The 27561-nt window shown below is 49.7% G+C and overlaps 14 protein-coding genes across 18 annotated transcripts; 8 read left to right on the forward strand and 6 right to left on the reverse strand.

Moving 5' to 3' along the window:
* Nucleotides 1-2239: 2239 nt before the first annotated feature.
* Nucleotides 2240-3279, reverse strand: PV09_01562 (uncharacterized protein). Its single transcript, XM_016354469.1, has 2 exons — nucleotides 3052-3279; nucleotides 2240-2994 (listed from the first exon to the last, which is right to left on the reverse strand). The coding sequence occupies exons 1-2, from the start codon at nucleotides 3149-3151 to the stop codon at nucleotides 2810-2812; spliced, it is 285 nt and encodes a 94-aa protein (XP_016217481.1). The 5' UTR covers nucleotides 3152-3279; the 3' UTR covers nucleotides 2240-2809.
* PV09_01563 (uncharacterized protein) lies at nucleotides 3187-5174 on the forward strand. The gene is made up of 2 exons (XM_016354470.1): nucleotides 3187-3434; nucleotides 3497-5174. Exons 1-2 carry the CDS (start codon nucleotides 3394-3396, stop codon nucleotides 5109-5111), a joined length of 1656 nt encoding a protein of 551 aa, XP_016217482.1. The 5' UTR covers nucleotides 3187-3393; the 3' UTR covers nucleotides 5112-5174.
* Nucleotides 5175-5470: 296 nt separating this feature from the next.
* Nucleotides 5471-7193, forward strand: PV09_01564 (uncharacterized protein). Its single transcript, XM_016354471.1, has 2 exons — nucleotides 5471-5813; nucleotides 5878-7193. The coding sequence occupies exons 1-2, from the start codon at nucleotides 5751-5753 to the stop codon at nucleotides 6850-6852; spliced, it is 1038 nt and encodes a 345-aa protein (XP_016217483.1). The 5' UTR covers nucleotides 5471-5750; the 3' UTR covers nucleotides 6853-7193.
* On the reverse strand, nucleotides 6838-7842 carry PV09_01565 (uncharacterized protein). The gene is made up of 2 exons (XM_016354472.1): nucleotides 7511-7842; nucleotides 6838-7458 (listed from the first exon to the last, which is right to left on the reverse strand). The coding sequence occupies exons 1-2, from the start codon at nucleotides 7604-7606 to the stop codon at nucleotides 7183-7185; spliced, it is 372 nt and encodes a 123-aa protein (XP_016217484.1). The 5' UTR covers nucleotides 7607-7842; the 3' UTR covers nucleotides 6838-7182.
* A 334-nt stretch (nucleotides 7843-8176) lies between these two features.
* PV09_01566 lies at nucleotides 8177-9348 on the forward strand. Of its 4 annotated transcripts, none has more exons than XM_016354475.1 (3): nucleotides 8177-8350; nucleotides 8409-8572; nucleotides 8627-9348. In XM_016354475.1, exons 2-3 carry the CDS (start codon nucleotides 8437-8439, stop codon nucleotides 9319-9321), a joined length of 831 nt encoding a protein of 276 aa, XP_016217487.1. In that variant the 5' UTR covers nucleotides 8177-8350; nucleotides 8409-8436; the 3' UTR covers nucleotides 9322-9348. The 4 variants fall into 4 exon arrangements, with proteins under 4 accessions (XP_016217487.1, XP_016217485.1, XP_016217486.1 ...); XM_016354473.1 differs by having other exon boundaries at nucleotides 8500-8572; XM_016354476.1 differs by having other exon boundaries at nucleotides 8272-8350; nucleotides 8397-8572.
* Nucleotides 9349-9415: 67 nt separating this feature from the next.
* Nucleotides 9416-10456, reverse strand: PV09_01567 (uncharacterized protein; the record flags this gene model as incomplete). Its single annotated transcript, XM_016354477.1, has 1 exon — nucleotides 9416-10456. The coding sequence occupies one exon, from the start codon at nucleotides 10454-10456 to the stop codon at nucleotides 9416-9418; it is 1041 nt and encodes a 346-aa protein (XP_016217489.1).
* Nucleotides 10457-10762: 306 nt separating this feature from the next.
* PV09_01568 (uncharacterized protein) lies at nucleotides 10763-12109 on the reverse strand (the record flags this gene model as incomplete). Its single annotated transcript, XM_016354478.1, has 1 exon — nucleotides 10763-12109. One exon carries the CDS (start codon nucleotides 12107-12109, stop codon nucleotides 10763-10765), a length of 1347 nt encoding a protein of 448 aa, XP_016217490.1.
* Nucleotides 12110-13189: 1080 nt separating this feature from the next.
* On the reverse strand, nucleotides 13190-14658 carry PV09_01569 (uncharacterized protein). Its single transcript, XM_016354479.1, has 2 exons — nucleotides 14595-14658; nucleotides 13190-14543 (listed from the first exon to the last, which is right to left on the reverse strand). Exons 1-2 carry the CDS (start codon nucleotides 14619-14621, stop codon nucleotides 13272-13274), a joined length of 1299 nt encoding a protein of 432 aa, XP_016217491.1. The 5' UTR covers nucleotides 14622-14658; the 3' UTR covers nucleotides 13190-13271.
* Nucleotides 14659-14726: 68 nt separating this feature from the next.
* On the forward strand, nucleotides 14727-16650 carry PV09_01570 (uncharacterized protein). Its single transcript, XM_016354480.1, has 3 exons — nucleotides 14727-15049; nucleotides 15106-15791; nucleotides 15838-16650. Exons 1-3 carry the CDS (start codon nucleotides 14817-14819, stop codon nucleotides 16209-16211), a joined length of 1293 nt encoding a protein of 430 aa, XP_016217492.1. The 5' UTR covers nucleotides 14727-14816; the 3' UTR covers nucleotides 16212-16650.
* A 112-nt stretch (nucleotides 16651-16762) lies between these two features.
* On the forward strand, nucleotides 16763-18479 carry PV09_01571 (uncharacterized protein). The gene has a single exon (XM_016354481.1). The coding sequence runs from the start codon at nucleotides 16863-16865 to the stop codon at nucleotides 18291-18293; it is 1431 nt and encodes a 476-aa protein (XP_016217493.1). The 5' UTR covers nucleotides 16763-16862; the 3' UTR covers nucleotides 18294-18479.
* Nucleotides 18480-18654: 175 nt separating this feature from the next.
* PV09_01572 (uncharacterized protein) lies at nucleotides 18655-20732 on the forward strand. Its single transcript, XM_016354482.1, has 3 exons — nucleotides 18655-19185; nucleotides 19244-19623; nucleotides 19676-20732. The coding sequence occupies exons 1-3, from the start codon at nucleotides 18740-18742 to the stop codon at nucleotides 20029-20031; spliced, it is 1182 nt and encodes a 393-aa protein (XP_016217494.1). The 5' UTR covers nucleotides 18655-18739; the 3' UTR covers nucleotides 20032-20732.
* On the reverse strand, nucleotides 19898-21882 carry PV09_01573. 2 transcript variants are annotated; one of them, XM_016354483.1, is made up of 4 exons: nucleotides 21647-21882; nucleotides 21473-21510; nucleotides 21184-21335; nucleotides 19898-21131 (listed from the first exon to the last, which is right to left on the reverse strand). In XM_016354483.1, the coding sequence occupies exons 1-4, from the start codon at nucleotides 21702-21704 to the stop codon at nucleotides 20150-20152; spliced, it is 1230 nt and encodes a 409-aa protein (XP_016217495.1). In that variant the 5' UTR covers nucleotides 21705-21882; the 3' UTR covers nucleotides 19898-20149. The 2 variants fall into 2 exon arrangements, with proteins under 2 accessions (XP_016217495.1, XP_016217496.1); XM_016354484.1 differs by having other exon boundaries at nucleotides 21184-21510.
* A 545-nt stretch (nucleotides 21883-22427) lies between these two features.
* Nucleotides 22428-24948, forward strand: PV09_01574 (uncharacterized protein). Its single transcript, XM_016354485.1, has 5 exons — nucleotides 22428-23061; nucleotides 23117-23147; nucleotides 23205-23847; nucleotides 23907-23989; nucleotides 24044-24948. Exons 1-5 carry the CDS (start codon nucleotides 22650-22652, stop codon nucleotides 24084-24086), a joined length of 1212 nt encoding a protein of 403 aa, XP_016217497.1. The 5' UTR covers nucleotides 22428-22649; the 3' UTR covers nucleotides 24087-24948.
* A 1233-nt stretch (nucleotides 24949-26181) lies between these two features.
* PV09_01575 (uncharacterized protein) lies at nucleotides 26182-27464 on the forward strand. Its single transcript, XM_016354486.1, has 3 exons — nucleotides 26182-26707; nucleotides 26764-27059; nucleotides 27115-27464. Exons 1-3 carry the CDS (start codon nucleotides 26410-26412, stop codon nucleotides 27280-27282), a joined length of 762 nt encoding a protein of 253 aa, XP_016217498.1. The 5' UTR covers nucleotides 26182-26409; the 3' UTR covers nucleotides 27283-27464.
* The last annotated feature ends 97 nt before the right edge of the window (nucleotides 27465-27561 follow it).

Genomic DNA, 27561 nt, shown 5'->3' on the forward strand with positions numbered 1-27561 from the left:
TTCGCACTTTCACCGATCCCTTTCCGTGACCGCTGTGGGACGATCAATCTGCCTCTTACGTCGCAGGATGCAGAATCGTGACCGGAATCCGCAAGCACGTCTCGTGACCGTCTGTAAACTCGGCGTCGCCGTCTCGTCGTCGTTGGACGACTAGGGGAGTGATTCAAGAATTTGCTCATTCTCCACGAAACGACGTCCTTGCTTTGTGATTCCACCATTTCAACAAAGACTTGTCGCAGGGGAATCAAGCCTGCCGCACCGTCATGTTTGACAAACCCAATTCCTGCTAGCGGCCGGTGAGAAAATAGAGTCAGCCCGACGCAGGTCTGGCCTTATGGGGGCCCACCCGAGGCGTCAGGATCATCGCACCCGGTCAAACTTTCATGTGCTGCATTTCAGCCATAAACGTTTGGTAATCTGGTTGATCATCCTTTCTGCCTGGTCTTTCTCGACGGAGAAATCTTTGCTTTATGAGACACAAGACCTTCAGACTATTCCGGCGCTGCTACTTGCTCGCCTGCGGAGTCTTTCATCCTCTCTGTAGCCGAAGACACAAGCAAGTCGGAAAGTGTCCCAATGTCTTCGGAATGAATCCCGGACGCTTAGATGCGTCTGTAACTGCTGTCGTTTTCGGGGGTTTCATCCCGACAATCTTACTACCAGCCACACTCAGCCAGCAACCGCCAAATCCGACTTGCGTGTTCGCTTTCTTCGTCTGATTGTGCAGTGTAACGTGCTTTCTGCTATATTTGTTGAAAACAGAGAACATTCAATCAGCGAAGAACCTTCCGCGATATCGTGAACTACTCGCATTGTATAGATGTTGAAGTCCAGCTGTCAAGATATACTAACCCCTGACGAAGTCAGTTTATGAAACCTGAGCGCATGCAACGATAATGCAATATTGATGGCTGGTTAATTGAAAATAAGAAGAAAAAAAAGAATATCCGCAGAGCATAGCCCAAAAAGTGCTGCTCCTACTAAAAGAACGACATATCATGTTGTGATCCAGCAGTCTGCAAAAAAACACAAAGACGATAGCAAATATAAACAATGGGTTATAGAGCCAATATGCTTTGGCTACCATTCATCACATGGTCTAGCTTTGAGCACTTTCTTGGAATTCCCCTGCTGTAAACTGCAAAGAATCTTGTATCTTGCTTGTTAGTGTGGTAGTCTTGTACATCATAGAGCCTATGAAAACCCATGACGGCCTAACCCTAGCAGAGACGTTGCTAGGCATCATCTAAGCTTCCTAGCAGGCGTAGATCCCCAATACTCATCTCGGAAGACGAATATATGAAACTACTGACTGTATGAGGTGGAATAGCAGTTCAAGATACCTGAAGCCGTGGAGATGTTGGACAGTCGACGGGTTCCGAACCTGTGAGCCTCTACCATTGTGCTCATACGGAGCATGAACAATAAACTTTACTTCTTTTTATTCATCCTGGCATGCTGTGATTGATATTCTCTTCGGGAATATCAGGCTGACTGGCGTTGATCTCCAGAGATCAGCTGCAATTGAGACGGTCCAGTTGCTCCGAATTATCGACCTTTAGTCGACTATATGCCAAATGCATCCCTTTGACCGCGGTACCAGCTCTACCGGCTCTTCTCTCACAGAGCCAGCACAATTCATTGCTATTGGCCATTCCAACAACCTCAGGTGAGGAACAAACAGCCTGTTTCCCCTCTACATGTCGAGAGCGAGGGCATGGTTCTCCAGAAAACCGTTGCCGGCCCCAGTGCTTGCATTTCGTATGGAACACATCCTCCATGTAGCACATGCTGGAGTTCAAGACGCGAGCCTTGAAGAACGACGCTTGAGGTATGAGCTGGTCTTCAGAGGCGCTTGCTAGACGAATTAATTTGTCTAGGCACTTTGTCAATCAAAATATGGAAATTTTGCGCAGCCAACAACGAACGCGCTCGATGTCCCGTGACGGATTTTTTGAGTCTGAGGAACTAAAACGTTATTGAGTTGTGAGATGTGAGAGCCGTAATCGTGTATCTGATTTGCTGGACCGTCCGATTTCAGATCAACTTTGGTCTTGTGTCTGTGCAAGACTGCTTCGTTGATGGTCGTTGTTGCGTTATATCTCGTTTTTTTTTGTCAAGAGACCTTGAACGACTGATAGCGGTTGTTCACAATGAATCCGGGATGCAAGATCGCTTTCATAAGTCTATTTGTTCGACGCATTGAAGTGGAACTGAATGACACGAAAGAAGGATTCAGGGGGAAAGGAGTTTGTTTTTGACGTGTAGACGTGGTACTGGGCTTTGTACATGTGCATAGTATGCAAACCCACATATACACCAATCTTTCAATTTCGCATCTGGTTTGACATCGCCAGTGACTCCTAGCCCATCATGTACATGTTCGTTTGCCATGCCGCGCATATGCTACAAAATCGAGACCGTCAATAACTAACGGATTGTTGGTATCGTTTGTTTCAAGACTATGGGGAGGGGGTCAATCCGCCGAAAAATGTCTGGATAAAGGCCGGATTCGTTCACTTTTTTGTCCTCCTCTGTCTGGATCCTCGACAGGTTTTCTGATCTTTGCGAAGATAGTTTGAAAACCAAGTCCTCGAAAAGTTCAATTCATGATGCGGCATTAAAAATCAAGCCCAACCCTCACGTATTTTGAGAAAGAACACGAAAACCAACCCTGACTCTCAAAATTTTCTCGCGTCGACGCGATCGACCTGCTTAACGCCCGTTCAAACCGGCACCGACTCTTCGAGGATATAAGAGGGGAGGGTATCGTTGGCAATCAGTGCTGGAAAGGGCATCTCCATTCCTTCTAGTCTCCCAAGAGCCTGTATAGTCCCAGTCCTATAAGTCCAACGGCTGTTCCACTAATACCAGCTCTCCTCAACTGAAATGACATTGCGCCGCCCTTCTTCAGTATTTCCGCCTTCTGCTGTCGCAGTTGAGCATGTCCGGATATCCATGTATACACCCCGAGACCTGCAAATGCACCAGAACCTTCGTATGGAGGGTTAGTAATGCGCTGTTGCATATCAGTCTAGGTGTATTGGGTACCAATTAATCTGCATGGGGTGCAGTCCTCGAACTGGCGCTGTGTGTGTGCATCGGCCCTAATGGCGTCCTTTACATCTGGCGGGCTAATCTCTGAAGACATGATGATAAAACTTATCTAGGACTTAGAATTCATAAGACCACTATTTGCAAACTTTGGTCGAAGGCAATGAAGAAGCCAGTGGGGAAGTCTGCACATCGGAAGTCTCATCCAAATCTGGTAACGCCGCAGCTACAACGAACTTAGAACACCCACTTGAAAGGACCATATATCAAGCTCAGGTACTTGACCTTTACGTACATGGCACAAATTAGGAGCATGGAAACACATAAAAATCAGATAAAATGTCAGGAATAGAAGCACTGTACATTTTTGATGAGCATAAGTTCGTCCATTGAGACCCCACCATTCCCCACCATCAGCATATAGACTGACCAACGATTCAAGCTCATGTATACTCGAGCACATATGGAATGGACGGCCACCATCTGCGCAAATCCTACTTCCGATATACCTATCACACTCTTCGCCACGGCCTGCCCTCATTCACGCACCAGACTTGAACCCTCCGACACTTGTGTACTCGATAATACAAGACCGGCTTCTCTTTTTGTCACCCGCTTCGGTTGACAGCGACCCCCTTGCGCATCTGGAGTTTCTACATCGCATAGCTGATGCGCTTGAAGACTTCTTGGGGTCGCCACTACTTGCATCCAAGATCGAATCGTCCTACGATGTTGTGGCACAGCTACTGGGGGAAATGTGTGACGGAGGCATCGCTGCCATCACGGAGCCCAATGCACTGCGAGACGTGGTAGAAGCACCCTCGTGGATGAATAAGCTACTTGGTGGTGTTGGGCTGCCTTCTCCAAGCCCATCGATCACGCCTTCACTAGGAGGATTACCAAGACCTGCCTTGGGTAAAAGTCTATCAAATACTAATCAAATTGCAATACCGTGGAGGAAAAGTAACGTTAGGCATACAAGTAATGAGATGTATGTTGATATCGTGGAGACGCTACACGTTATATTGGCGCCTTCGGGACGACCTCTCTCCGCATCTGCGCACGGGACCATTGCATTTACTTGCAAGGTGTCTGGAATACCAGACCTCGTGCTTCAGCTTACGGCTGCTGGTGGGTCACATACATTACACTCGGTGCTCAAGCTCCCCGTTTTTCACCCATGTGTGCGATTGGCGAGATGGAAAGAGAGGCCAGGCGAATTGAGTTTTGTACCGCCGGATGGGAGGTTTCTCCTAGCCGGGTATGAAGTAGATTTACTTGGCTCAGACTACCTGGAACAGGCTGTCTCAAATCCCAAACTTTCCGCTGCTCTGAATATCCCAGCGACAGTAGATGTGCGAACCGGGCTTGGGGCAGCAGGAACAGAGTTCGAAGTCAGATTAATGCTTGATCCGAAGTTCGCCGCAAAGGCTGGTCCTGGCACTGGGAGAGACGCCTTCACGAAACCGACGGGCTTTGGTGCAAAGTCGAGTGGAACGTCTGCTAGTCCTATTGTAGAGGATATAGTCGTTCGCGTACCGATTCCTGCTGGTGTGCGGAACATCAATGATCTGAGACCGAGTCGTGGAGAAGCGCACTACTCGCCTACTGATGCAGCCGTCGAGTGGAAAATAGCAGCAAAGGACGCGTCCACGGCTATCGGATCACTGCACAGTAACGCGATTAGCGTGGTGGCAACACTTCGATGCACTGTCGTTGGAATGAGCGATGGTGAGTATGATGATGAGGAAATTGGAGCGGATGTCAAGACGGGGACTTGGGATTATGATGACGGTTCCGGCGCGTATCAGAGCGGCAACGATGAGAAAGCACAGATTGCAAACTCGCAGGACAGACCAGAAAAGTCGACCAGGTCGCTGATGCCAGGAAGTGCCAGTGTCAGCTTCCAGGTCAAAGGTTGGCTTGCGAGTGGCATAAAGGTGGAGAAGCTTGTCATTGATACCCAGAAATCGAAGGGACTTGGAGCAGGTGTGCAGCCTTACAAAGGTGTGAAGTACTTGACTGTTAGCAAAGACGGCGTTGAAGCCAGATGCTAAATGACGCATGATAAAAATTCTCGAGAAGTAATGAATGATAATGAATCCACGGCTCAAGAAGCAGATCGATCTCGTTTCTAATTTTACAATGATCTAAAGGCAGCTTAATGTCTATGCCTATTTTCGTCGTAATTCGGTACAGCAAGACAGCTGCTGCTGTCATGGCCGCATGTATTCCCACTCCGTCGTCTCAACGGTCAGGCCGTTTTCACATCTGATAGCATGAATCAATTTCGTGGCCTATTCAGAAGCACGGTATAAATGCTGGGGCTTTGCGAATCCCTCTGAAGTGAGACTTAGCACTTACTGTCGGAACAAGCGCAACAGTGGTCTGCACTCCACAATCTTCGTCTTGTGCGCCACAACGCAGCTATACTGCACCAGCTGCATCAATTTGCATTCGTCTAATTTCACACCAGGTTTTCGTAATGCGTTCCTCTCATTGAATTGGACCTGTTTCTCAAGTTCACTAACGGGGAACGACTGGAGCGGTGGACCGATCTCGTGGTAGACAGGCTGCCCAAGCGCCGCCATTTATAAAAACACGACAGAGAGCGAAGAGCCCGGTCGAGGCGGCAGGCCGGCGGGTTCGATTAAGATTCCCTTTAAAGGAGGAGATTTGATGGTGCGAGATGAAAGATGTGCGCTGCCGACTTGGGGAGGAGGTTGTTGAATGAATGCGTCGAGACGAGGTTGGACAAGGCGAGTTTGTTCCTCATTGAACCTCTTGCGGTGCAGTACGCGCGGGACTGACCGCCCCAAACAGGTTCTCAGGACGCTGCGATCAATTTCTGGACAAGAGATACATCAAGATGAAACTTTGTCGACATTGGATCGTCTCCTGTCTGTCAACTATCCTCTGCACCGTGGCCAGCAGCCTCGTTACCCTGCGCTCGAGATAAGTGCGGAGGACACGGGTGCTGGGAGATCCCAACTGGTGTACTACATCATTTCCAAAGCCATATTACCAGACAGCCATGGCTCAAGCGATCTTAAAGGCAAGAAGGGTACGGTGATCCTCTTTGATGCGGATGCTCGCTTTGACGTGGAGAGGCTTGTCCAAATCATGCACAGCTACATGAAACATGTATCGGCGACAGGAAGTTCTGGTACAGATGCTCAAGAAGTCGTGGAGCAGAGTCTGCAGCATCTGCATGTGTTTCAACCACGAAGTATGGCGTCACTGCTCGACGGTCTAAACGGTTTACTGGGCTATTTGTACGATTTCTCAGTCCACCATTCTTCTGAACGACCTGTTCATAGCATTGTCATCGATAGTGCAAGCGCGTTCTACTGGGAGACTCTTGCCAATCTCGAGAACGAGCGCGTCGCTGCACTCAATGCGAAGGCGTCTGGCGTATCAACTGCAGCAAAGTCACCGTCACAGCCGAATCCATATGCACTGCTGGTGAATCGACTCCGTTCGATTCAACAGACACTGAGTTGCGCGATTATTGCGACCACGACGGCATCTGCGTTCAAGGAGTCTGCATCTGGAGAGCAGATTCTCCGAACGCTTCCCACGCCATGGCCGAGCTTCCCGACTGCAAAACTGTTGCTGAAAAGAGACCGAGTTGAAAAATTTGGTCTGGGAATGTCTTGGGAGGATGCGGAGAAAGAAAAGTCGCTGAGGCAAACTGCTGTCGAGCTTGGCTACTTTTCCGCAAAGGTGGTTGGGAGTAACGAATACTTTCGCTTCACGGTGACGAGAGATGGCGTGCAAATCCTGAACAATGAATAGATTGCACCAAGTATGAATCAATGAGGGCTATATTTGCAGTCTGCAAAGTCAACATCGTTTTGAACGATTCATGCCGGTCTGTTCTACAGCAATGAGCTTGTAGTATTCCATCATGTGGCCTGTCAAACTCTCCTAGCATGCCTCTTAGACTCTAGGCCCGCTTCTTCCAACTAATAGCGTCCGTATTTCGCCCTGGGTTTCAGGGCACATTGGACTGCTCGGCCTTTAAATTCGGCACAGCATAGTCCCGTACGCCTGATATCACAATCGGTCAGGTGGCGTGCAGTCTTTGTGCTTTAGCTTTGAACTGAGAGCATATACTTCCTCCTCTCAACCTTCTACTTCTCTGCTCTTTCGTTCGAGATATTCAGCAAGCCATTTCAGAGGTTTCTCGGGCTCTTCTATTGCAAGCTGCTTCATGCCCTCGAGAAGGTACGGAGTTACTTTTTGATTTAAGTAAACTCGCACGGGGCTGCCATGAGGGTTGGGTTGGCTGGGGGGTACTGTGACAGGTGGGGCTGGATGTGGCGAGCCTCGAGCCGCCGGAGTGTGTGGTCGACTTGTTGTCTGATTTACCGGAGCTGAAGGTATTGTTGAGGGATGCGGCTTCGACTTTGTTAGCACCGATGGGGAGGATGAACTTGTGGATACTCTTTACCTCCTGCCCAGCTTCATCCTTCATTTCAACGTCCAAACCTCCACCATTGACAGTAGGCACAGGCGTGTCCGCGGGTGTTGTCGACGAATCCGCCATGTTAGTCCTTCAGTCACAACTCTGAATTCGGGATGCGACCGTCAGCTGGGATGGTAGGCTTTACCTTACGCGACGCGACATTCTCGTGCAGATTCAAGAGGATCTAAACGATGGTCTGTGCTCAGAGCACGTAAAAGTTCGTCGAGCCGTCGAGAGCGCGTAAGCATTCAGTAGCTTTCTTATGGTAGTGACCGCGGCTTAAAATAATCTGATCCGTTTGGAATAGAAGTTATCTCGTTGAATGCTTAGACTCATGTTTTACTCTACATCTCTTCGCTTCAATTTCCAGTTGCCATTTGCTCGGTAAACGATGATTGGGTTATGAACCTGGTGATATCTGGTGATGACACGCCAAACACCATACAGACAGTGATGCATTAAAAGTTTTTGCTCTACTGTCCCATTCAATTTTGACCCCCGAACGGAATTCTCTTGTCGTTTCCGGAGTCCCAAGACGGCAGAGTGGCTTCCCTCCACAAAGTCAGCCTTGTTGACTCAGAAGGCTGAGTTCGTTTTACTGCATCTCATGAGCGGGGAATTATGGCAATCCTCGGATATACTGGGTAATATGAGGCAAGAAGTGCAGTACAACATTTCAATCCGTTTCTCCTGATAACCTTGAGAGAAGATTGGATTTCAAGTATGCCGCCTTCATTTGGAACTTCTGGCGCACCGCCTGAGCCGACCCGGCTAAGGCAAATTGCTTTAGTCGTCAGGGACTTAAAGAAAGCAGAGCAATTGTTGGTAAGTTGAGTCGAAACTCTGGCATACAGTCAGGATAACGCGAAAGATTTGTCCAAAGTTGTGTTCAGACCTAGCATGTGCCTGGAATGAAGCCACCAAAAGCCATGGGCTGCATTGTGAATCAACTGCTGATAGCTGACCACTTGCAGACCAAGGTGCTCGGCGTAGAGGTATGCTTCCGAGATCCAGCTGTTGCGCAATGGGGCCTCGAGAACTTCCTTTGTGAGTTCCGAAAGCCTTCACTTCTTTATCGCCGGTTTGCTGACGAACTGCAAGTGCCGATTGGCGGTGATATCATCGAGGTCGTTGCGCCATTCAAAGAGGGCACCACCGCTGGCCGTTTGCTGGAGAAACGTGGCGAAGGAGGCTATATGATCATCATGCAAAATCTCAATGCTCAAAAGCGTCGTCAGTACATCGAATCCAAGAAGCTCTCCAAGGTCATCTTTGAGCATGTACATGACGACGTCACGTGTATACAGTACCACCCCAAGGGCATCAAGGGTGGTATGATGCCCGAACTCGACAGTCACGCAGCCACCGAGGCAAACCCGAATCCATTGAAGGACCGTTTCTCGCCCTGGCACGCCTGTGGTAAGGACTATGAGCACTATTCTAGGCTGATGCGGAAATACGGAGATCTGCACCTCTCAAGTGCGCTGCTGAGACTTGCGCCTGGTGATTGGGATACCGAGGGTGCGAGTAGGCAATGGGAAAGTATTTTTGGCGTTGGTATGAGCAGAGACCTCGTGGCTTTCACGAATGCAAGAATGGGCTTCGTGCGCGGCCAGGAGGGAAAGCCAGAGGGCCTGGATAGTATAACCATATCCGTCAACGATGGGGCCAGACTAGATGGCATCTTGCAGCGTGCTAGCGATTTGGGACTGTGCGGAGATGGATTCGTGAACATGTGCAATGTCAAGTGGTACTTCAGATACGCTGGGGGAGGAAGGGCACCTAGCAGACTCTGAGCAGAATGCAAAACACTAAATATTATCATTGTAACGCTGTAAAAGTCGGAAACCCAATCGCTCACAGAGACTAGCGAAGCATCGCCTTGCGCTTTCAAGTCATCGAAGTGCCAGTCGTAGTTTGTGCTACTGGAGCAGTCAACGCCCTCATGTTGAGCACATCGAAACCCTCACCGTACACCTTGTCCCAGTCGAAGTCAGCTCCTTCTTTGTTCTCGAACCCGAACGCATCGATCATTTTCTCCGATTCGGCATCATCTGCGTTGATGCAACGGCCTGCTGTATCTTTACTCTTGCTCTTCGCGCCTTGGCCCCAAATAAGCTTTTCGTCCGCACTCAAAAACGTGTCGATCAACCTAAAGGTCAGACTTATACGCATGCTGTTGTAAGCTAGTTCTTCAGGGCTACGATCCCGCTCCGCTCGTTTGTCTTGATTGATGCCATGCAACCAGAATTGATTCGTCTTCAATCCCAAAACAAACAATGAATTGTGTGGCATGTGGATACGTTGGGTAATGCGCTCGACGCTGTTGGCTTCCTCTATTTTTGTTTCGGCTTCAAGCTCATTTCTAGAACACGCCGCTTGAGCGTCCGCTCCCTTGTTTGCACTCCTCTTTGTCCTCAGCCTCATCGTTCTTCGAGCACCAAAGCTTGCGTTGACAACGCTTGAGCCTTTCGCGATATCCAGCGTCTTGTCGCTATGCTCGCTGATGTAGTCCTGTCCAGATCTGTACAACTGGATCAACACATGGTTTAGCGGATGTCCGACCACTTTTTCGGCTTCTCGTCTGACAATATCAACGTTTTTTGAAAATGGTAGCAAAGGGGGGGCTTGATCGCTTGGATGTCTGTAAACTGGCTTGCTACCGTCCTCCGCAATTGCGCCTTGCACAGCTACTAAACGTGGCACTTCGCCAGCCGCGTGGTACATCCTCTGCCATTGTACCTCATCGCGAATCGCCTGGAATATCACTTCACTTAACGGGACGCTCGAGTCAGAATCAGCGCGCAGTTCCTCGCTTAGGAGATTATATCTGATAAAACTGTCTCCTTCGCCGATTATATCGCCAGGGCCAAGAGAGGGCAAATTCGATAAGTCTTTGTGCTTTCTTGAAGTTTTTGTCTGTGAACTCATTCTTTATTTATGTAATATCAGCTGGTAGGCTTTTGCGGTGACTGGGAATTGTTCAGAGTGAATCGTGATTCTCTACGGCTGAGAAACGTTCCGTCGGTTGGGAAGTTTTCGCTCCAATTAGGGACAAATAAGGACTGCCAAAGGCTTCAAATTCCACTCACTTTCATGCGAATATACGTGTTTTGGAAGAGCGGTTGTTCACCGCCGTCGCGGTCTTCATAAATCGTGTGGCGGACTATTTGTGAGAGGAATGGTTTGAGTTATGAGTCAACTGGCGGCTAGTACAATAATTCGTACGGAAGCGGGTCATCGACTGCTTTCACCTTTCTTTTGTGGTGAGGCCTTTTTTTCTTGGTCTTTCTTCGCTTCAAGGATGGATTGAATCATTTCAGCCCTCTCGTTTTCGTGACTCAAGGTTTTCGAGTGCAAGGCCGCTTTCGGAAGCTCAGGAACATTGGGCAGATCAGCTTCAGCACGCCTTCGCACTCTGACGCGCACATTCGCCCTATTACGGATATCTGGGGTAGATCGAAAAGATCGAAGGTTCTTCGATAACGACGGACTTTGTGACTCGTTTGCAGCGCCCGCAGTTGGTGGACGCGAGGCAGAGGCAGTTTGGGGAGGGGATTGGAGATTAAGAGACCGCACGTTGAGGCTACTTGCTGCAAGCGATTCCGCGAGAGAAGTGACATCCATATCTTGCGATTGGACGGACCTTCTGTCCTTCCCTTCAAGCCCTAGTGCTTCAAGCGCAGCGTTTAAACCAAAGGGGTCTTCCGCATCTCCTTCATGGGCGGCAGCTTGGGTGCCAGTTGCGTTTTCGGTTGAATCTTCAAAGGCCGCTAGAATGGCTGAGCTCGTGGTTGTATAGGCGCCCATTTGCTCCTTCATGTAATTCAGCGCGACATCATGCCGCGCTTTCGACTTATAACCCAGACAGTCCTCGACAATGTTGAGCACAAAGCCATGACTCGCAGCCTCTTGAGCGGTAGCGAAGATAGACATGTTTGACAAGCAGCCCACGAGGTAGAGCTCCGTAATAATCTTCATTCGCAATTGTATCAGAAGGTCTGTGCCGGTAAAAGCTGAGAAATTTGATTTGACAACCAATATATCCTCGGGTTCGACTAAGGCCTGGATGTCGGCGCGCAGTGCAGCTCCTTCGCTTCCTGGCTCGCAGCAGGGGCCGTCGCCGCCCCGGTTGCGATATATTTCTTCAGCTTCTGTTCCGATTGGCACTGAGGGCTCCTCGACGGGTTCATTTCTCCTTATATCCTTCAGGAATTGGGCCATGCGACTGCGCTTTGTCTTTTTCTTGCCTTTGCTTGGTGATCTTTCTCCATCTTTTGATCCTTCTACGACATTCTCGCTGCCTTCCGGATCGAGTAAGTTCAGAATGACCTTATCACTGTCCAAATTCTTCAAAGAGTCCTGAGCAACTTCAGAGCGGACAAATATGATGTCTCCAGCATACTCTCTGAACTTCGGTACCAATTCTTTGATTCGTTCTACCCATCCTGAGTCCATGGACAGTTGTACTTTCGGATTGGGTCCGACAAAGTCATTTTGTAGGCCAAAGACAAGAAGTGCTTGATTTCCGTCAACGGCTGGTTGCTTCTGGGCCAATAAGGCGGCAAGAACTGACTCTGCCATCGAATCCTTCACGCGGTAGCCCTGCGAGACCGGAATAAAGTGCGATAAAGCGGGGTGCTACCGCTGATAAAGAAAGATCAAGAGCTGCCCCTTTTATTAATTCGTAGTAAACTAAGGATCAGAGAATAGATTATGGGATTTCGATGGACGGGAATGCCGCGAAAGTATGCGAGGGAAATTAATCTGCACAAAGGAATGATGGCGCGAGTAATACAGCATCAAGCGAGACGACAACAAAGAGCTTTCCTCGGCGCCATCAGGAAACAGAGCAAACACAACGTGGGAGACTTCCAGGCGGTGAAAACGGTGAAATGATATATTGTGATGATGCAAGAAGACGTGGCTTGATGGCGAGGGTAACTGCAGCGCGAAGTTGGTTTTGTACGTCTCTGTCTAGGCTTGGGATCAGCAATATCACCAAAGCGTAGACGCGCGAAAAAAAAAGAGGTACGCTGATTGTGGATACAATACCACCTCGTCGCACGCTCGCTACCCCTAGCCGTGACCCAAGCTATTAGTCAAGTCGATGGGCTAAGACCATTCGCGATAAATTTGAAAATGCGGCCCGTTTCATGTGCGAGCGTAACAAGGCATCCGGCACAGTCGGCTCGAGCACGGAGAGACAAGGCAATCAGGAAAATCCGCAAGCCCGTATTCTTTGTTTTCTTTTTCGTTTATTGAAGTGGCTGGCAATATATCGTCAAGTCAGCACCTTCATTGGCCAGAGCTGGGATCTGGTGGAGGCGGCTTGTAATGGCGTATTGTTTGAACACGCAGAGCTTTACGACCGCCTACATCGGACTGGAGTTCATGAGAGAAGGATGACAAGAAAACCAAGCCAGCAACGTCTTTGAGACTTATCGCTACCAGAGCCAGGGCGGTGGAATTGCGTTAGGTGCGGGAAGGATTTGGTCTGCAGGGTGTCTTGGCCATTGAGACGCCGTCAAAGCTCGCTTAGCAGCAGCCACATCAGAAGAGTTGCGATTGAATTCAGTGCCCTCTGAACTTCGCCTTGTTTTCATGTCTCCGCCATGATGAATTCTCTTTATCACATTGTAAATTCACTGCTTTCTGGATTCCTTCGCACCACGAAAAGGGTTTCAATTGAGTGCTACGTAATGGCGTTATTTCTTTACGGCCCAAATTTCGTATCAGATACTCTTCACTTCCCAAAAAACTTGGTGATTTTCTGTGTGCCCCGATCTGACTTGGCTGGGCTTCCTCCCTTGCCGGCAGACCCATTGCTTGTTGCGCTCCTCATTTTCTTCGGCGATTGTTTAATAGGGGACATCTTTAGCTGCTTTGTAGAGCGAGGAGATTCCAGCGTCGGCGTCTTCTCCGGTGAAAACAAGCTCCTGTTATCTTCCGCAACCTCGTCGCTGAATTCCCGTTTGATGCCACGCAGTGTATCTCCAGCCGATGGAACATCCGATTTGACCATCTCAGCCTTGATCGCCTCGGGCTCTTTTCTAGACTGTTGTTGCACTTGCCCACTCTCCAATTCAACGTCTTTCTCTGTTTTGATCACATTCTGTGTTGTTTCTGCGTTTTTGGCCTTCTTGGCGTGATTTCCAAAGAAGTTGGCAATGTTGCTCTTGTTCGCCGCGCTGTCAAGGGGTACGACGAATGAGGGCGAATTGTTGCCGACTTTGCCCACGTCTTTGTTGACGGGATAGATTTCAAGCTCACCTTCAAAAGGTTTAAGGAGAGATTGCAGCTCGTTAGTCCATTCATATCGATTTGGGTCCAACCACTTGCGCATGGCGTCCGAACCGTTATCGAAGATCACCGGCATGCGGTCGTGCAAAAAGCTGATTTGCTTGTTTGCCTCTGTAGTGATGATTGTATACGTGTACTGCTTTTCGTCTGAGTCCTCGTATCTGACGCAGTCCCACAGTCCCGCCATACACATGAGCTGATTGTCTTTCCGTTTGATGTAGTGGGGTATCCTGTCCTTGCCATTGTTCTTTTTGAGCCACTCATAGAAGCCCTGAGCGAGCACGATGCATCGCTTTCTACGTTTCGGCACGTTCCACAGGCCACGATTCTCCATAAGGGAGTCGTCGCGAGCGTTGATAGTTCGTAATATGGTAGGGTAGTCCGGTGAGCGCTTCGTCCATGAAGGTACAAGACCCCACTTCATAAACTGAAGCTTGTATCGCACATCTTTATGTGGATGTGGCAAGTTTATGACCTCGGTGTCATATTCAGGCTCTTCTTTGACTTCGTCATGAACGCCCTTTTCTGTTGAATCGCTTTTCTTTCTTCCATGTTTCGTACTTGGCCCAGCACCGTAGTCTGGAACATCAGCACGATAAACGATTCCAATGGCTCCTGGAGGAAAGTTATACGTCTGGCGAGATCCTTCATCATTTGGGCAGTCGTCCACAGGCATGTGTGCATCCTCGAGTTGCCTGCGAATCTCTGAAGGTCGCTACTGCTCGTTAGACACAAGGCTACTTCACAAGTAATAACAGGAAGTCACCTGGTAGAAGGCATATCGTCCACACATGGTGTACTAGTGGTGAACTAGTTACCCGAAATAGGTGGTCAGGGTGGAGACGAAGCTCACGCCAGCCACAGAGTTTTGAGATCAATGGACGCGACCCACGAACGTCATCGCGCGAATACGAGCTGTTGGATCATTCCACAACGCGACCTCAAGACCACAACTTGAGAGTTCCAATTGGGCAAATTTCTGGCGACCATGCTTAGCCGGGCAACGTTCGCCTCTATTCGCGCAAATGCGCTCCGTATCAATGGTCAGCCGTGGATCTCGAGAACGACAACCAAATGTCCTGGTGCGATGCATAGACTGCTTCCGTCCAGAATCATGATGCGGCATAAGTTCGATCACGCTGGGCCTAAGCCAAAAGGCATGGACAAGCTGCGGCAAGCATATCGCGAGCATCCAATATTGCTCCCAGCCGGATTCGCGGCGTGAGCTGACACTTTTGAATTATCAGTCGACCTTCGCAGCTAACATACGCACGCAGGGTTTTCATCTCCTTCATCTTCCTTGGCTACGTTAACTACATGTACTTTGTCTCAATATTCGCCTTCCATAACTTCCCCGAACCCGTAGCGAAAGAGCTCCGCAAAGCAATTTATTTTGACAAGGGTGTTGGCAAAGACCCGAAGAAGGCTTTCCAGCACTACAAAGAAGCAATAATGATTGCGACTGACCTGAAGATGAACCCATTTTCGGAAGAGTTCATGGGAATGCGCATCAGAATGGCCGAATTTCTGGAGGAGCACAACCAGTATGAGGCGGCCATCACCGTGCTTGAAAGAGAGAGAGACTACTGTTATCAGTTTCTGGATAAGGCTGAAGAGAAAGGTGACGTCTCGGAGGAGTATAGAAGCAGGATCGTGGGGATGGCAGTGAAGCTTGGAATAAAGCTGGGGAAGTTGTATAGCGAAGATGCGGTCGATGATACGGAAGCGGCGCAGGAAGCTTTTGTTTTGGCCGTGGAAACGCTGCTGAAGGAGAACATAAGACGAGATCAGAAAGGTATAACGGACACGGGAGCAAAATGGCTGAACAGCGAAGAAATTGGTGCTTCGTTGGAGGAACTAGGCCATAGCTACTTGAAGACCAAGCAGCCCGAGCTTGCGCTGCCTTTATTCTTGCAGGCACTGTCGTTATGCCCACCAAAGTCATGTCATGCAGCGATGCTCAGTATGTTTCCACATCTTTATAACTTCCAGAGGCTGATCGACAGCAGTGAATCAAGTATCCGCCTCTTTGTCTATGCAAAAACCTGGAGCAGCACCCCTTCTTAAGGCCCCCGAGAAGAATTTGGATATGAAAATGCCCACTGCGAAAGATCTACAAAATCAAGCCAGACAATGGGCTGAGAAGGCTCTAGCTTCCGCTCAAGCACTGGAGCCTCCCGAACGAACGGAAGAGTGCGACATTGCGTGTGCGGTGATTACGCACAACCTAGGAGAGCTGGCTAACATGTCGGGAGATGTTGTAACAGCCAAGAGATTGTTCCAGGAGGCAAAGACGTTTTCAAAGACGATAGGATTTGAAGATGGCGTGAAAGAGGCTTCGCAAGCATTGGCGAGACTTGAAGGACACAAAGATATGAGCTGAGCCGGCTCATATTTCGTGCGAGTTGTCGAGCGCAAATACATTACCTTTGGGGCGAGCATCAGAGGACTGGAATCCTGCCTTTTGTGCTTACCACATGAACGAGAGGCGTATTCCGTCTTTTAACATTTCTGAACCTTCCAACACAAAAGTGCACGTACCTTGCGCTGGCCATTTTGCAACTTGAGACTGCTCCGCAGTCAGGACTGCAAGGTATTTGTGAGGCCCCTTGAGCTTTGGGTCTGTTCGTGGGAAAGTAGAAACCGTCGATTCAACGCATTGTGTCAGGCTGGCTCAGCCTTGTGTGCGATGAGGGAACAGAAGTGCAGCGTTTGAGTGTGCGCGAAAGGAATATGTGTAGAGCCGACATGGCATATGATGTAAGAATAGAAAATGTATAGTTACAAGAACTCAACTCAAGCCATGTAAAAAATTATGCGTCTTAAATTTTCTCTGGCGTGCTTGACATTTGATGGTCGCTCTAGGGAGACTAAATCTGACAGGTCCTTGGGTGTACCAGAAAGCCGTTTCCAGGTTCTACAGAGTCAGTATCTCAACCTCAAACCACCAAGTCCGTCATCCTTCGCGACAATGATCGTGTCGTTGCCATCGTAGGACATCGACGAAGATGAACTATCTACTATCAATCCAAAGATGGTACTGCAAGCCCTAAGGCTCGCATCAAAAGCGGACACTTCGTCGACATCGCGACCTCCACTGCAGAACTCGCGTATCACGTCCTTCTTCGCGCCTCTCAGCCATACATCGCAGTCAAAAGCCGAAAGAAAGCCGTCTGCAGAGTCTACGCGAAACACTGCGCAATCGCTTGTGCGAAGCGGCGAAGTCGTCGATGCGTCGGCCGAGCGCGTCTCTACACCTCCTTCCTCCGAGACCAAGAAGCGAAAAGCGATTCCTCGACGCGGAAACGCCATACAAGGCACCGGCAATCAAAATGAAAACTCTCCACAGCACAATGGTGATATGTCACCGCAAGCATCTCTTGCAGGGCCGGACTCGCAACCGGCGAGCCATGTTAAGGTGAAGACATCACAAGAAACAAGGACACTAAGGTCGAAAGAGAAGGCTCAGTTCAAATCAGAGCTGTCCATGTACTTCAGCAATTACGAAGAGATCATGGCGAATGCCCCGCGTTCACCTGACTTTCTCAAGGTCGATGAACCCATCTACATTGTGGACGAGCCGTTGAAGACAAAAGGATCATCTTCACCCGCTAAATCGAGGTCTATCACCGTACCCACGCGACCACGAGCACCCTCTACGCACGCTGCTTCAGCACGTTCTCAGGTAACATCTGCTCAAAATGAAGCAAAAACTGTACAATTGCCATCTCCTGCCAAATCTTCAATTGAGTCTGGAGATCCGTTCGCAGACGACAAGTACCTAATTTATCACCGTCGTGCCGAACGCCGGGAAAAGCAGCTACGCAATATTGAAAAGGAGCGAGCCCAGCATGAGAAGGCACATCTGGAGCGAATATTGGAAGGCCTGCAGGGCCCCGACTGGCTCAAAGTGCTTGGCGTCACTGGTGTAACCGAGAGCGAGCAGAAGGAATGGAGGCCTAAGCGTGATCATTTCATCAGAGAAGTCGCAGACTTAGTGGACAAATTTGAACGATGGAAGGAAGAAGAGCGGCGCCAGCGGCTGAAGAAGGAGAGAGAGCGTGAAGCGGAGCAGGACGATAACGCAGATGCCGTGTCAAGCTCAAGTGCTGGTGCAAGCTCAAGTGACCTCGATGCGCGAGCTGCGCTTCAGCTATTACAGGAAGCTGGACAAACCCCAAAGCAGTCGCGTCGTAGGCGATCACAACACGTCTTGTACGAGGCACCGCCCAGTCCCGAGCAACCGTTTACGGGCTTCTACAAAGATCCACGTCTGCGTGCTCAGGCTCTGGGTGAGACCCGTCATGGGAGACACATGACTGCTTTCGGTGTCGCCCTGCCAGATCCTCCTGAGGCGGAGTTTGAGTTGTATGACGACTGGACAACGCATGATTCGAGACGTGCAAGAGAGCACAAACGTCGGAAGCTCAAAAGGGAGCCTCATGCTCAGCGGCAATTTATATGAGATGTTGGATTGGCGTAAATTAATTTGCACCATTCATGATTTACAGGGAAAAAGCGTACAGGGGAAGAGCAGCCTGTTCTCTTGCTCTCCCGGATAGGAGTTTTGCATGGTTTGCTGGCGTAGTTCAGCCTGTAGGATTAGTCACCAATTAGTGTATGGCGATAATTACACTTGCATTGTTTGTCACTCCGCTCTAATGCATCGTTTCTCTTTTTTTTTTTCTAAAAAAAAATTAAAAGTTGACAGCGATACCGATAGAGAAGATGCTCGTAGAAGGTGATGTTGTCTGGAAGGTTGTCTCAGCCTTGCATGTGATGCCTTACCCTAGATGCGCGACGTCAGTGCAGCAGTGCTCGTCCATGCTTGAGTGCATACACATTACTCTGAACATATAACCCTAACTTTTGAACAGCAGGATATGTCGTGACGGTCGGAATTCTCCCGCAATGAATGCGGATGCGCAGAAATCTCTCGCGACCCGTCCTCGCGTCCTTCGCCAGCGTTCCCAAAGTGCTGTGACCAAAGTTTCTCCGCTCGCCGATGCCTTGACAGCAGCTGATTCAGACGCCTCTAAGAAATCGTCAGTGAAACACCGACACGCGCACTCGCATCATCATATTCCACACCACCCAAAGCGCTTTGCAAAAGATTTCTTGGGACTTCAGAATGGTCATTCCTTCACTGAGCTTTCCAAGCAGAGCAGCAGGGTTTCCGTCGCCCCGGAACAAGTCGCCTCGACCGGGAACAAAGAGTTGAACGATAGTAGGAAAGGGAGTATTGCTGGCAACAATGTGGACGGCACGGTTGTGCTCACTGTGGACAATGGAATTTCTGGCGAGGAGGCAGAGAGACTGTTCTTGCAGGAGTACTGGAAGAACAAGGCGAGAGAAAGGCAAGCTTTAATGTTAAGCGGTTATGCTGCAGAGCGATTGCTGATACAAGTGAAATAGCGAGCTAAAATCCACACTACATAATCTCTCGGAAGAGAGCCTAAAAACAACGCGGCGCTTAGACGACTTATATTATGATCTCCTGGAGAGAGTGGCCAATTTGCAATCAACGATAAGCAATCTTCAGGAACTGTCCAATCTCACTGCACAGCTTCACAAACAATTCCGCAAAGAGACCGACGAACTCACAAGCGATCTTCAGAAGCAGATTGACGGCTTTGAAGGCTTCAAGACGCAGCAACGTACAATCGACACGCTTGATACACGTGTAAGAGAAAGCAAACGGAAAGCCGACAAGTTGAGCGAGAGACTGGAGGCTGCAAGGGAAAAGGTCTCCGTACTGGAGGTGCAAGAGAAGGAGTGGCAAGACTCAGTGAATTGTGCGTTCGGCATATGCAGATCATGAACACGAACAATACTAACGAATGACAGGGCGTCTGCGCTGGATGTACATCATCTTGGGCACCGTCGTCGGCACAATACTTGCAGTTTGTTCTTTGCCATACATGGGCTACGGACTGGGCGACGCGATCAAGCATCCATCCGTGGAAAATCAAGGTAATCTAGCAGCGAAGTCATTGGAAAGTCTAACGACCGTTCCGACGTCCGTGAAGAGCATGATTGAAGATGCGATCGGGACTCAAATCAACACACGTGCGGGACCGGTTACATTCGATGCACTAAAAGGCAGCAATAACACTGCATTACTGAGCAGAACCTCGAAGCCACCGGAGTCAACTTCTCCGGCAAAACAGGACGCCCTGCTACGCATTTTCGACGAACTGTAAAGGCTCTATACAGCTAAAATGCTCGAGTTAGAGGAAATACAAGCATTTTCAACGTTGTTAGTCGTACGCGTGTTCATTGTCCATCAAGGCATACACCTTCGCCCAAGGGACTAAGCACTCATGACTTCTTCAAACCTTTCTTAAACACTGGACTCTGCAAAGCTTTTTCCCAGTCATGCAGCATTTCAGTGTTCGCGGTTCCCATTCGCACTTCAGTACCTGCACGATTTTTCATCTCAGCTTCGTACTCTGCGATGGCCTGGGCCTGCTCATCGTCATTGCTCCAGAACTTCTTTACTGCCTCAACCAACTTGACAGCATCATTGATTGAATGATTAAGACCCTGTCCACGTTGATAAGTCATCACATGAGCCGCATCGCCCGCCAGTGTCGTCCTGCCTCCTTTGCTATCCCAAGCGTGTCCAGGCGCAGCAGGATCCCAGTCAGTAATGGCCATGAACCACAAGGGATGATCATCCGGCAGCCATTCATATGCTGACTTCCAAGGGTCAGCGAAATGCTTAGCCAAAGATCGGATGTGCGCCATGAGTTGAGGTTGAGTCCACGACGTCATCTGCTCCTGCTCCTCTAGCGTCAGTTTAAAGGATATGTAGAAAAAGAAGAGCCACGTTTCCGGTGCATCTGCGTCGGAACCGTCTTGCATCCCAAAGAAGGAGAAACATCCGAGGGGATGAACGCCGCCAAGGTAGAGCGGGTGCCACGAGCGCAAGTGAAGAGCCTGCTCCCTCGTGAAACGCGCTTGAGCAAAGGTTGCCCCATAAGGAATCCTGCGGCTGTGATGGCCATCATTGCCGACTGCTATACGACGAACGGCTGAGCGAGCGCCATCGGCACCGATGATGATGCGACCGGTGGCGGATGTGCCATCTTCGAAGTGCGCGGTTGCAAGTTTCCCGTCGTCCGAATACAAGATTTTGTCAAGCTTCTTGTTATATCTGACGTCGATACCCTCTGAGAGCAGTATGCGCAACTTGCTTCGGACCAATCGATAGAAGTAGTCTATGTTGGCCGCTCCAAGCGTCTCTCCGTTTGAAGTATTGAGAAATTTCAACGTATCCATCGCTTTCGTCGGAACATTTCTTGATGTCTTGTCAGCCCAGCCCTGATGCAACGGGAAGCACCTGACTCAACGGATCGACCTGCACGGATTGAATGCGGTTCCACGCTTCCGGCGATATCAGTGATTGCAGCATGGGAGCGCCCCAATGGAGGCCCATATTCCAATCTCGTGGGCGAGCTGTGAGGCTAGCATCGCGCTCGAATACAACGGCTGGTATGTCGTTCTGCCGTCCATGAATGAGTAGGCAAGATCCAAGGAACTAGCGCCGATTCCAAAGTCGACAGTTTTGCAGTCGATGAAGAGGCCAAGTCTGGTTAGGACTGGGCCGGGTCACCGCGTGTCTGACGAACAACATGTTACCTTTTTCAGACCCTGCGCAATCGCCAATCCAGTGCTTCCTGTCGGCGTCAGATTACACGTCAGCCAGACATCAAATAGCAAGCCGTATAGCAAGTTGGGTCGCCAATGCGAGCCGCAGTACAGCCGGGTTTCGTTTGGGGTACCACTCGACGCGAATAAAGGGCCACTACTGACCTGCGCCAATAATCAAAACCACATTCGTGGGCTCGGACGCTATGTCACTTGACGCCATTTCAACATCGGGCAACGAGAAAACCAACTTTTCAAGGCTTGCACCAATCGAAATGAAAACTGGCGTACTACAACGAGTCAAAGAGAGAAGGCGAAATGCTAGACAAAAGTTCTTCACGGCTCCAAGACGAGCAGCAGAGTGCGGACGAGTACATGAACAAGGTCATTGTTCTCCACAGACCTGCACGCACATTACATCGGAGATCACGAAGAATACGGTCATTACGCCGGAGCAACGCTCTTGAAGAAGCACGTCGGCTAAGCCTTTGGGAACGCGGTAACGTGAAGAGTTGCTGGGTCTCGCGTGAGATGGCCTGCTCCGGACTTTGAGCCGTGGATCCTTACCCTGCTGGTTCGAACCGGAACGAGTCCAGAGAGCCGTGGTTGATTGGCTGACCGGATGGATTGGAGCTCATCAGATGGCCTGCGAGTCATCACATTCGCTGCATCTTGCCCAAGAGCGGCTTGTCGATGCCCTAACTGTGCGGATCTCTTAAGGGCTGGGTGCTGCCGTTCCGTGACCAGGGTTGAACGCACGAAACCTAAGACGTCCCACGCGATTCTCGCGCCATCCTGACCTTTGTGTGTTCTAGCGTAGCTTTTCTCAACGGTGACCACGAGCGGGCAATCCCTGGTGACATGTTGAATTTTTGATTGGGTGGTGCTACTCCTCAAGCTTCCGCCGTTGGATCCACTTGTGAAGGATCTCGCTGGCTTGGGTCACCCACGAAGGGATGGAAACCAATATGTACAATGGTTTCGCACAAACTGCCAGGGCCCCGATGGCTCTCAAGTGTTCCATTTCTTCCCTTTCGAGTCATATTCTCGCGTGATTTAGCACCTCCTGGGATTCCTTGCGCGAATTCCCGCATCCACCGAGAATCGAGGTTTTTTCCTGAGGGTTCGTTTGTGGGGATCACACTATAAGCGTTGACGCACTTTCACAATGCGCGACCACGAGCTCCACTCTTCAAAACAGCCGCGCAAAGAGAGCTCGCTTGAAACCAGGCCAGCAACCTCGTCGTCGGCACCGAACGAAGGTGACGGCTATCACTCGGCGAGCGCTTCCTTGTATTCCGGCTCCACGCCGAGAATGCACCAACCTTCAGTCACGTCTCCTCCCCCGCAGACGATATCTCTTCCGCCAATTCAAGGAACCATGGGAGCTGGCCACACCTTTGACGATGATTTCGATGCTCATACGGAGGCCGATGCTGATTCGGCTTACGACTCCGAATCGCTAATCGGAGGGGACACTGTCACTCTGGCGTCGTACATTACAGACTACAAGTATGAAAATGGCAGACGTTATCACTCGTATCGTGACGGGTCATATTGGGGCCCTAATGACGAACATGGTAGGTCTTGAAGAGAACTGGTGATTCACGACTGGATGGTCTGACAGTCGAGTAGGAAATGAGATACAGGACTTAGCTCATCACATGTACGAAGTCCCAGGTACTCTGTTTTCGCTTGTTAAAATATTAATGTCGATCAATAGGTATCTTATCACCCTCGGGGGTAAGCTGCATCTTGCACCAATTACTGAACCCCATAATATCCTCGATGTAGGCACTGGGACTGGCATTTGGGCAATCGATATGGCGGACGCATACCCGTCTGCGCAGGTCATAGGCACGGACTTGTCACCCATACAGCCCGACTTCATTCCTCCCAATTGTACTTTCGAGATAGACGATGTGACAATGGAGTGGACTTATCCTAGGGATCACTTTGACTTTGTGCATATTAGGGAAATGTTTGGCTCAGTGCCGGACTGGCAGTATTTGTTCAAACAGGCGTACAAGCACGTCAAGCCTGGGGGCTGGGTCGAGATAGTCGAGCATTCAGTGGAACCGATTAGCGATGACGGCACAGTTGGCCCGGATCACTTTTACACCTTGTGGGGAAAGACCGTCATTGAATGCGGTGAGAAGTTCGGGAAGAGCTTTCGAATCTGGAAAGACGCAAAGGAATACATGGAGAAGGCGGGCTTTGTGGACATCGTCGAAGTGCGATACAAGTGGCCCATGAACGGCTGGCCCTTGGATCCCAAGTTGAAGGAGATTGGAAGATGGAATCAGCTGCGCCTTCATGATGGGGTTGAAGGTTTCATGCTGCGTCTCCTGACGATGGCTTTGAACGTAAGTCCTCCTTGGATTCTACTTGCTAGCCTAAGGCTTGCATGACTGATCAAAAGAAGTGGTCATACGAGCGAGCGCAACTGTTCCTTGCAGAAATGCGGCGAACGTTAAAGGACACTAGTACCCATGCCTATCTACCAGGGTTCGTGTTGGCCGGTTGCTACAATTCCTGTGATAGTGAACTAAGTATTCATAGGACCGTCGTTTACGGCAGAAAGCCTCTAGTGTCTCGCACTTGAAGATCTGACTTCAATCTAACTTCAAAGACGCTTGCTCAGCGGTCGCCCCTCATTGAACGAATCCGCAACAAGGAGCCCCTACTACGTTCCAATCGCGATTACGGAAAAAGGCCTAAAGGATAATTTCCCTTGGTATCAACTGCCAGACACCTGCTTCAAACCCGTAACGAATCCTGATGTTGGAGCTGGAATTGCAGATTCGAATGGAAGAAAATCCCGACAACGACTGGACATAACGTCGGAACATCCCAACCCGTAAGTGGGTCGCGGAACAATCGAGGATATCCGCCATAGTGAAGGTATGTTTGCAGACAGAACATGAAAGTTCGCCATCTCGACCAGAGAATAGAATGGGCAAACAAAGCAATCACACGTAGGCTTTGGGCGTGGATGAAAAATGTAGTCGTTATTTGGAAACTTGTCGGGTGGACAGGACAGCAGTCTAGGCCACATGATCAATATCAAGCAGTGGCTTTTCAGGAGCTACTAGGTTCGTGTAGCATTACAAGCAGCAGATCCAGCGCAGACCGCTCGGTGGAGTTCAGAGATGTGAGATTTTCCTCTTGTTTGGTCAAGAATCGAAGAGGATATTCGCGGCTGTAGAACAACAATACAAGCACTTTGGATCGCCTACGAAAATACAGGGCATTTCGATACTTCAAACAGGGATTGATTTAGTAATTGGTTGGCGCCTCGGTATGGTGGACATGCCACTATCAATGCAAGCCACGCGAGGAACACGACTCCCCGCCATCAAGGTCTTAAGCGGGCAGCCAAGCGGGATCGGATGTCGAAAAAGAAAATAAAAACGTTGGACATCAGATTACAATATAGTGGAACAGACATAGAACTGATCATGCACGCTGAGTTTCATGCATTCGCGACCCCTTCTCGCGCCCATTGCCATCCAATGGCTCAAATAAGTACGACATCGAGTAATTATTTCGCAGGGGTCTCCGGATTTGAAAGCTGTGACTAATGCATCTGTTTTGGACGCCGAACCGGAGCTCCCGTCATTATTAAGGAATGACTGTGCAAAACTCTTAACTTCAGTTAGCGAAAGTCCAAACTCGTGAGTAATCAGCAGACCCTGGTCCGCGGCCATCGGAAAATTGTTGGTGATATATGACGTCGCAAGGCAGAGTCGGGCTTCTGATTCTAAATTTTTGACCGCGTTTTTGGAATTTGGACGCCGGCCGGAGCGGCTTGCGAAAATGAGGCAAGAATGGATTGACGAGGAATGGTATTCTACCACTCGCGCTTTATCTTCCATTGAAGTTTTGCCACAACGAATGACTGGGAGCATGTAGGTTGGCGGAGCTAGACGTCGTGCCGTAACATCCTCTCGCCGTACTCGGTTCAGCCGGGAGATTCCACACTTCAGCCCTGCTGACATCTGCAAAGCGCCGCCAGATTCCAGGTATCGAATGGCTCCTCCGCTTCTACCCTAAGGATCAGGGACGTTTCCAATCATAGGTCGAGATGCAAATCTCCCTAAAGCTATCATCCAGCGAAGCGAAGTTATGAGGCTCCCTAAAGGCCAACTTCCGCTAGTAGCCCTTGTGCTTTCCCTCTCGTCAACGCGATTCATACCTTTCCGCGCGTTGAAGTTTTAGACCGGTTTAATTTCCATACGTGTTCTGGATTGTTCTTTGTTCCGTGAAGTCGATCAAGATTGGTTCCATCAAATTTGCTTGCAGTCGACACCAGCTTCCTGACAAATTACATGGCCTCTATCCTCAATGGCTTCCCAGGCTTGCCGCTCGGCGTACGTCCTTGTGCACCCATGGTTCCTTAGGCCCTCGTAGTCGCCGCTCGCAGGCTCCATCAAGTTACCATACATATGGTATGGATCAGAGTGTCGTATTGCCTCTTTTCATATCCTAGGATGCAGGCCGTTCATCGCGTGGGCTCGTTTTCGACACACATAATCTATACAAGTCCTTAAACGTCGATCATCCCGGCCGATACTCAAATCTTTCCTGTTACGACTAGTTTATTCCATTGCTTGGAGTCCCTAGTATGTAAAAAACGCGACATCGTGCATGTCGCGGTCTATATCTCGCCCTGCATCAAGAGCCTCTGGTCTCAAATCATTCGTCGCGAGCAGATTCTAGGACCAACCACGGCGTTCAAGCTCTGGCGGTCTGCATATCTTTCAGCATTCCTCTTCTACCGCCGAGGAATTCTACTAATCCGTTTGCCCCAAGAATGCCTAATGGGTTATACATAAGGCTACTGGATTGCTCCTGTTTGTCTATCCAGCCTACGCTTTTCCTGCTTGGACTCAATATCAGGAGCAGAATTTCTAAGTTAAACAGGCATGGACGACGCCTGGGTTCGGCATGTCACCTCTATTCTTGAGTATCTAGATGCATGCGCAATGTCACCAGATGGGCAGGCGCTACAGTCATCCAGAGACCTTATGACCTCTTTGGACGCGTGGTCCTTCTTTGGCTCAAGCGAACACTATGGACTTCAAATCAGGGCACTCGACATCTTGCAACGTATTGCTTATCATGATGTCGACGGTGAAGCGGTCACAGACATTGCGAGTTGGAGCCTGGAGAGATGGTTAAGAGTTCTGCAAAGATATCCTCGCAGTGTGCCAGCACTCAGAGGTTTGCGTCCGACAAACGTTGTGATTGATTATACGAAGAAAGCTGATTGATATCAGGAATTGGTTGTTGGTGGCTCTCTAGGGCACAACCAGGTCTTGCAAGGATTCATGCCGTGGACGGGAGCTCATCAGGAAGTGAAGGATCGAGACATCCAAGCAGCGTAGAAGTCGGGCCCCATTGTGAAGAAGAGACACAAGCAAACATACAGATACAAAGGGAGGCGGAAGCAAGGCTTGGAACTCACGACTATGTTGAGGCGAGAGGGTACCTCCAGCCAGCTACGGAGTATTTGCGCCGCGCTGTGGATGAGGCTTCGTCACAGAGTAACATTACTAGCCACTTGCTCATCACTGTATGACTGTATCGTGATTTACGCAGTAGTGTACGGTGCTGACTTCCAGATGCAGGCAGCCGAAGCATACATGAGCTTGGGAAACGTCTCTTCGCCGCGAGACGGCGAAGCACTGTTTACGCAAGCCATCTACTATTTACGCCAGGCTTCGAGAATTCCCGGTTACCCGTTACCGGCTCACTTACAAAAATGGCTCGACGATTACGGGCGCTGGGTCAACTGAGGCAAACTGCGGTGAATCGAGCGCTGTTTTCTATCCACCTCGTCATGCTTTGGACATTCTCGAGCTGGACCTGAGAAGCGTCATACCTGGAACGTCTGAGCAGGCTGATGACACTCCCTGCGCACACAATGCTATTAACGAGTTAACAAAAGCGAAGGAAAATACCTCACTCTTTTTCTGTCTGTAATAATTGCATAGAATAGCAATGAGAATTTGCGTTCAAATTTCTTGGTGTTCGAAGTTTCCTGGCAACCAACACAAAGCGTTGTGATGTGTGAG

The sequence above is a fragment of the Verruconis gallopava genome (genome assembly GCF_000836295.1).
Source record: "Verruconis gallopava strain CBS 43764 unplaced genomic scaffold supercont1.4, whole genome shotgun sequence".
In the NCBI taxonomy this organism is placed as follows: domain Eukaryota; kingdom Fungi; phylum Ascomycota; class Dothideomycetes; order Venturiales; family Sympoventuriaceae; genus Verruconis; species Verruconis gallopava.